We start from the raw sequence: 6,689 nt of genomic DNA on the forward strand, positions 1-6,689 counted from the left end.
TTTTCAGATTGCTACCAGTTCTTGCCCCCACAAAAATCAGAAACAACAGTATCTGGAAGAGCCTGTTAAGACTGCATCGTTAACTCAAGGAATGTTTTACTATTCGTTGCATCAGCAGCAGATTCAAATGTCTCATACCCAGCCCATAAGAAAGGAATTTGAATATGTCCATTCTTTTAGAAGCATTTTGCAATTTATAAGGAAATATTTTTGAAGTTTAATGAGTTGGATTTTTATGTGGTTTTGTAGAACCATACCTAAATGACATAAACTGCCAGAATCTCTCATTTAAAAGAATACTGTTTGTATTCTGAAATGCAGATTAAATATAGTATGTCAAGAATTATATAGCTAAACTGTGGTCATAGACTGATTACCTGGCATTTCAGTCCAGAATACAGTTCCAGAAACATGCCCAGAACACAGGAGGTTTTGCTAGTAAAGATTCAGTCAGCGGAGGTTTTATTTACTCTTTCTGTATCAGCATAGCTAGCCAAGCAGATTGCTACAGGCCTTTCGTATAAACTCAGTGCTTCTGTTAATATCAGCTACATCTGGTCTATGAGGATTTACCAGCGTAATACTGGTAAAGGTATTTTACTCTATGTACTATTGTACTTGCAGTCTCAAATACTGCAAAGTGTTCTTTATGTAGACTCAGAATAGGGAGTCCCCTTTTTTTTTTTCTCATAGTTGCTATTGTTCTTCCTAGTGATCCCCTGCCATTCCTTGCCTAATGAGTTGTAAAATCTAATCAATTGCAATAATTAAAACATACTGTGTGTGGAATGATGCACAACTTTAATTACAGAACAAAGTCCTAGACAAACAAAAGCTTGAGATCCTTACATTAGAAGAAACCAAAATACTTTCTTTTGCTGTAAATTTTTTTCACTGAGAACAGGCTCATGCTTATAGATGATATATATAGAATACTAAAATATGATATATATAAAACACTAAAAATTCCAGGCCTGCTATTCTGTAGATTTTATTCAAATAGCTGGCAGAGTTCAGGCCTGCATGTTACCAGCATATGAATGAATGGCTGGAACAGATAGATGGTTGCTGTCAATAAAACACCCTGGGTGGCAACTCTGAACAGGGATAAGTTTTGTATTCAAGACCTATAAAATGCACGGAGTTTTAGCATTGTCACACAGTGTAAGAAGGGGTGATATACATTGACTCACCTCTTTTCAAAGGATCTTTTGTGTGCTGGGGAACATTTAGGCATACAATAAATTCCCTATGACAGACTGAAACGCCGGTGTTTGCTAACCACAACCAGTTTGATGACAATCAGGCAGATACATTCTCATGATTTCGTGTTTTAAGAACAACACATGTCAAGTAATTGTGTCCTTGTATTGTACACCTTTTTCCTATGCTGTTATGTACGTTGTGATGCCGGCCCCAACGAGGAAGCAATCAGTTTGACAGAAACTGCAAGCTCAACAATTCAGATCTGTGCCATGTTTATTTGTTCTTTGAATTCTGAAAGTATAATTATGTTACTGAGTACGTTGGAGAACTCCAGCACGCGTTAGTTATTTCACAGTAATTTCAGTGAAGTGGAGAACCTAATATACTTTATTTAAGCTTCAAACTTTTTCGCAGTGAAATCTGATACAGGCAACTTTCACAGTTTGAAAGGTAGTTATTGCTCTCCAATAGTGTTGCCTTTTGTCTGCCTCTGTCCTAGCTACAGGACCTCACAAATTTATTATTCAGCCCTGCCTAGGTACGCAGTGTTATTGCCTTCATTCTTTACTAAGATTGGCTTCTTTTGCTGTTGTTTTAAAGAGTTCTACAGCCCTTCTAAATAGGATTGATTAACCAGAGTATGTTTTCTGAATGGCTGTATGAAGGATGAAGACAGGTGGTCCACAACTCACTTGGCAGGAGAAAGAAATGGATCTTATTCCTCCAATAAATATGGCTCGAAAAAAAAAAAAAAGGCAGAAGTAGCACTGGTAGAGAGAGATACAAGTCTGTGTGGAATACTTCAAAATATGAAAGGTGCTACCTGTTCTGTACTATTATTAGCTGAAAAAGGCCAAAGATAGCACAAGATAAGTACAAGATGATGCCAAATACGGACTCTCACACCATGAGCAATTTCAGTTTGTGCTCAGAGAGCTGAATTTATGCTTAGTAACCCCCAGCTGAAACACGCTTACTGCTATTTTTCTCAAAGTTAGAGTGAGGTGGCCTTTCCGTCTCTGGAGCCGTTATCACCACTGTGACCAATCTCTCCACATATACTCATCACGCCTGCATTCTGCTTAGCTGCACTTCACTCTTCTTGGGTATTACAGCAATTTTGGCAGACTTAGTGTGTCCTTGGAAGTACACCAAACATCACCAAGTGGATTTAACAGTACCATTTCTGAGAAATGAGAGCAGATGCTTTTATGAATAAGCTTAAACTGAGCTTTAAAACAGAAAACAATTTATTTTAATATTTCTATTAGAAACCTGGATTTACTTAGGACTTCGAACCAAAACAATGTATTTTTTCCAAGTAAAGTGTTACAGTAACTTCTGCATCACTTTAACACTTCGCACACTATCTCAAAGCTGCCCATATTCTTTTGAGTGTAAATAACTAAACTTTGTAGTAAAACCATTAGGTTCTCTGATAGATTGATTTCTTTTCTCATAATATTGGTTCTGTAAATGAGAATGACCAGCTATTCCAGGCAAAATGAAAGGCTGTGAGGTACGGAGGTGCCTGAACTTTATCAAAATGAATGACAAAATATTTCAGAAAACCTATCTCCTGAGACAGCAATTGAAACATTATTTCTAGGAAGCATTCGTCTACTTACACATTTTAATCATGATGAGAAACTGGGTTCACCTTCATACTACTGCTTACATTTTAACATCTTGCTCTCAACCCAATTCAGGGCCAATACCTTCAATTCTTGTAACACCTGAAATGTGTCTAGACATGACAATTCAGCAACAATGCTTCTTGTTTATTTTTCTTAACTTTGACTTTTGGCTCATAAATTTATGCATGGCTAGGAAGCTGTGCACTATGTAGTACTAAATTAACAGCTTACATACCGTATTTCCCAATCACTTCTCTGCACTGTGTAAAGTTTTACATAATTACACTTAATGCAGAAAATTAATAATGTTCTGCACATTAGCAGGAACTTTATATCCTTCACTTGGTAACTTGCAATAATAAATAACACCTCCCATTGTGATTTTAAACATAGTAAAACCAGTCATGGCTTGCTTTCTGAAATGAATTGGCTTACTGCAGGCAGTAAAACCATCAGGTTTTGACTATGTCTAAGATGATTCTAATGTTTTCTCTCTGTGCAAAAATCAAAACATTAAAAAAAAATAATGAATGCAGCAGCCAAAGCAGCTTCCACCATTCTGAGTTTATTTGACACATGCACATTTGAAAGGATTTAAGCAAGCCCCGACAAATACACTTGTATCAGTCTAACCAAAACATTGTTTATTTTGTTTTACAGATTTTGGCCATTGTGTCCATTCTGTTCATCGTACTGTCCACTATTGCTTTGTCTCTTAACACACTGCCAGAGCTTCAAGAAATAGATGAATTTGGGCAGCCAAATGACAACCCTCAGCTAGCACACGTTGAAGCTGTGTGTATTGCTTGGTTTACCATGGAGTACCTTTTGCGTTTTCTGTCCTCACCAAATAAGTGGAAGTTCTTCAAAGGCCCATTAAATGTCATTGACTTACTGGCTATCTTACCGTACTATGTCACCATTTTCCTCACAGAGTCCAATAAAAGTGTCCTGCAGTTCCAAAATGTCAGACGTGTAGTTCAGATATTCCGTATTATGAGGATCCTAAGGATTCTTAAGCTCGCCAGACATTCAACAGGTCTTCAGTCGTTAGGTTTTACGCTCAGGCGGAGTTACAACGAATTGGGCTTGTTGATATTATTTTTAGCCATGGGAATAATGATATTTTCAAGTCTTGTATTCTTTGCTGAAAAGGATGAGGATGCTACAAAATTTACCAGTATCCCTGCATCATTCTGGTGGGCAACAATCACTATGACTACTGTAGGATACGGTGACATTTATCCTAAGACATTATTAGGTAAAATAGTTGGAGGACTTTGCTGTATCGCTGGAGTTCTGGTCATAGCCCTGCCCATACCAATTATTGTGAACAATTTCTCAGAGTTTTATAAGGAGCAGAAAAGACAGGAGAAGGCAATTAAGAGGAGAGAAGCACTTGAGCGAGCTAAAAGAAACGGCAGTATTGTCTCCATGAACCTGAAGGATGCCTTTGCTCGCAGTATGGAAATGATAGATGTAGCAGTAGATTCAGGTAAGCCTGGAGAAGCAGCCAATCCAAAGGAGACACCTGATGACAACCACCTGTCCCCAAGCCGGTGGAAGTGGGCCAGAAGGACAATGTCTGAAACAAGCTCAAACAAGTCTTATGAGAACAAATACCAAGAAGTTAGTCAGCAAGACTCCCATGAGCAATTAAACAATGCCGCAGCATCCTCCAGCCCGCAGCACCTCAGTGCCCAAAAACTGGAGATGTTGTACAATGAAATTACTAAAACTCAGTCTCAGCCTAATCTTAACGCTGGTTACCAAGACCAGTCAGCAAAGCCACCTGTGTATGAAGAAGAAATAGAAATGGAAGAAGTTACAGGTCAGAGAGATCCGTTGCCAACTGGACCTACGGACATCATAACAGACATGAGAAGCACATCCAGTATCGACAGTTTTGCCAGCTGTGCGACCGACTTCACGGAAATGGAGAGGTCTCCCCTTTCTCTGTTTTCTGGCTCTCACTTGCAAATGAGATTTCCAGCTGATGCCGTTAACCTGGAAGACAACCAAAGAGTAAGGAATTCTCAGTTTATACCGTTCACAAAAGACAGAATGTTTTCTCCAACCGATGTCACCTTCGACTATAATCCAATCGACAGAGCTGTTATCAGTGACGGCAGTGGATCCCAAACTGTTTTGCATGGTCATTTGCATTTAGACACTGCCATGGAAAGCCCCAAAAGTTCCCTGAAAGGTAGCAACCCATTAAAATCTAGATCCCTTAAAGTTAATTTTAAAGACAATAGAGGTGGTGCTCCACAAACTCCACCGAGCACTGCAAGGCCGCTGCCAGTAATGGCAGGAGCAGACTTCACACAGGCCACCCCTCAGCACATCAGCACCATTCTCCTAGAAGAAAATTCACCCCAAGGTGAACGACCTTTACTTGGTGCTGATGCATCAGCACTTTGTCAGGGACCTGTTAAAAAATCATCCCCTCTCTTTCCCAAACAAAAGATTTTCACCTTCCCTTCAAAAGAGAGGAGGAGCTTCACTGAAATAGACACTGGAGAAGAAGAAGAGTTTATGGAGTTACATGGTATAAAACATGAAAAGCAACAGGATACCAAGACAAATTGCTGTGGGGATAAACACAGTGATGGCAACCATTTAACAGAGGAGCCACAGGTCAGCTCTTCACCCAAAAGCATGAGCCACAACTGTACCCAAGACATTTACCATGCTGTGGGTGAGGTAAAGAAAGACAGTAACCAGGAAGGTCACAAAATGGAAAACCATTTATTTGCCCCAGAAATCCATTCAAGTCCAGGAGAAACTGGTTACTGTCCCACACGCGAAACTAGCATGTGACTACTTACAAAAGCAATAAAAATACCTTTTCTTAAAACACAGTTAGTAATGCCTATGAACTAAAACATGGAAAGCCTCAAAAAAAAAAGTGCATAAAATGTTATTTTTGCATGGCATGAAGAGTTGTTTAGTTTAAATACTGTTTAATTTAAAAAAAAAAAGACTGCTTTTTGTAACAAACAAAAAAACGGGAAAAAAATGACTCAAGAACAGTGAATAAAATAAAGAGAGCTCTGTTAGGAGCCAGTGTTCTGCAACATCTGACATTTTTGATCCTTTCACTTACGATTGTAGACAGATTTTGAACTCTTTTAACTTTTTTTGTTTTCTTGGTTACAATGAATTTTAGAATTTGCACATGAAAGGATGAAATGTCAATGCATGCATTCATAAAGATGTGAAACAAGGTGCTTTGAGCTTGCAAAATGCATATATTTGTAAATAGTTTGGGGCTGGGGGGAAAGCTACTGTTAACAAGGATTTATGGAAAAAGCATTTCCTGGGACACAGGTACTTCCTTCACAGCGTGCTGCCTGGAGGTTTTGTACAGACTTATGTTGCAAAATTGCAACTTCTACTTAAAGCATCTCACGTATCTTGCTTTCTGTTAAAAAGCTCATAAGTGTATCTGTTAATTAAGGACTAGAGTATTTTAGTTTATCTGTGCTGTAAATCATGATGGGGTTTTTTTTTTATTTGCATAACTTTAGTTATTGCATTTGTCAGTTTAATTAATGATCCTGTGAGGAAAAGCAAAGATTTAATGACCAGAACTTGAAGCATCTGATATTTTTATAGAAAACTGCCAACATGTCATAACTAAGGAAAAAAATGTTCCATTTTAAAATAAAAAAAATAGAGTTATTTCTGTGGCAATAAATAGTGCCAAATGGCTATATAGACATATCCAAAAGTTCTCAATCTCTTAGAATATTTCTTTTAACTTGGTATGAAAAAAAAAAAATATTACCCACATTCTTTTTTTCCTTTGATTTAACAATATTTGCTTCTACATGATCTTTG

At 38.0% G+C, this 6,689-nt stretch overlaps 1 protein-coding gene across 1 annotated transcript; it reads left to right on the forward strand.

The window, feature by feature from the left end:
• Positions 1-3,434: 3,434 nt before the first annotated feature.
• KCNB2 (potassium voltage-gated channel, Shab-related subfamily, member 2) lies at positions 3,435-5,666 on the forward strand (the record flags this gene model as incomplete). Its single annotated transcript, XM_009580362.1, has 1 exon — positions 3,435-5,666. A coding segment is annotated over one exon (2,232 nt), but the record flags the coding sequence as incomplete, so codon positions are not given.
• Between the last annotated feature and the right edge of the window lie 1,023 nt (positions 5,667-6,689).

The sequence above is a fragment of the Fulmarus glacialis genome, unplaced genomic scaffold, assembly GCF_000690835.1.
Source record: "Fulmarus glacialis isolate BGI_N327 unplaced genomic scaffold, ASM69083v1 scaffold37296, whole genome shotgun sequence".
NCBI classification, from domain to species: domain Eukaryota; kingdom Metazoa; phylum Chordata; class Aves; order Procellariiformes; family Procellariidae; genus Fulmarus; species Fulmarus glacialis.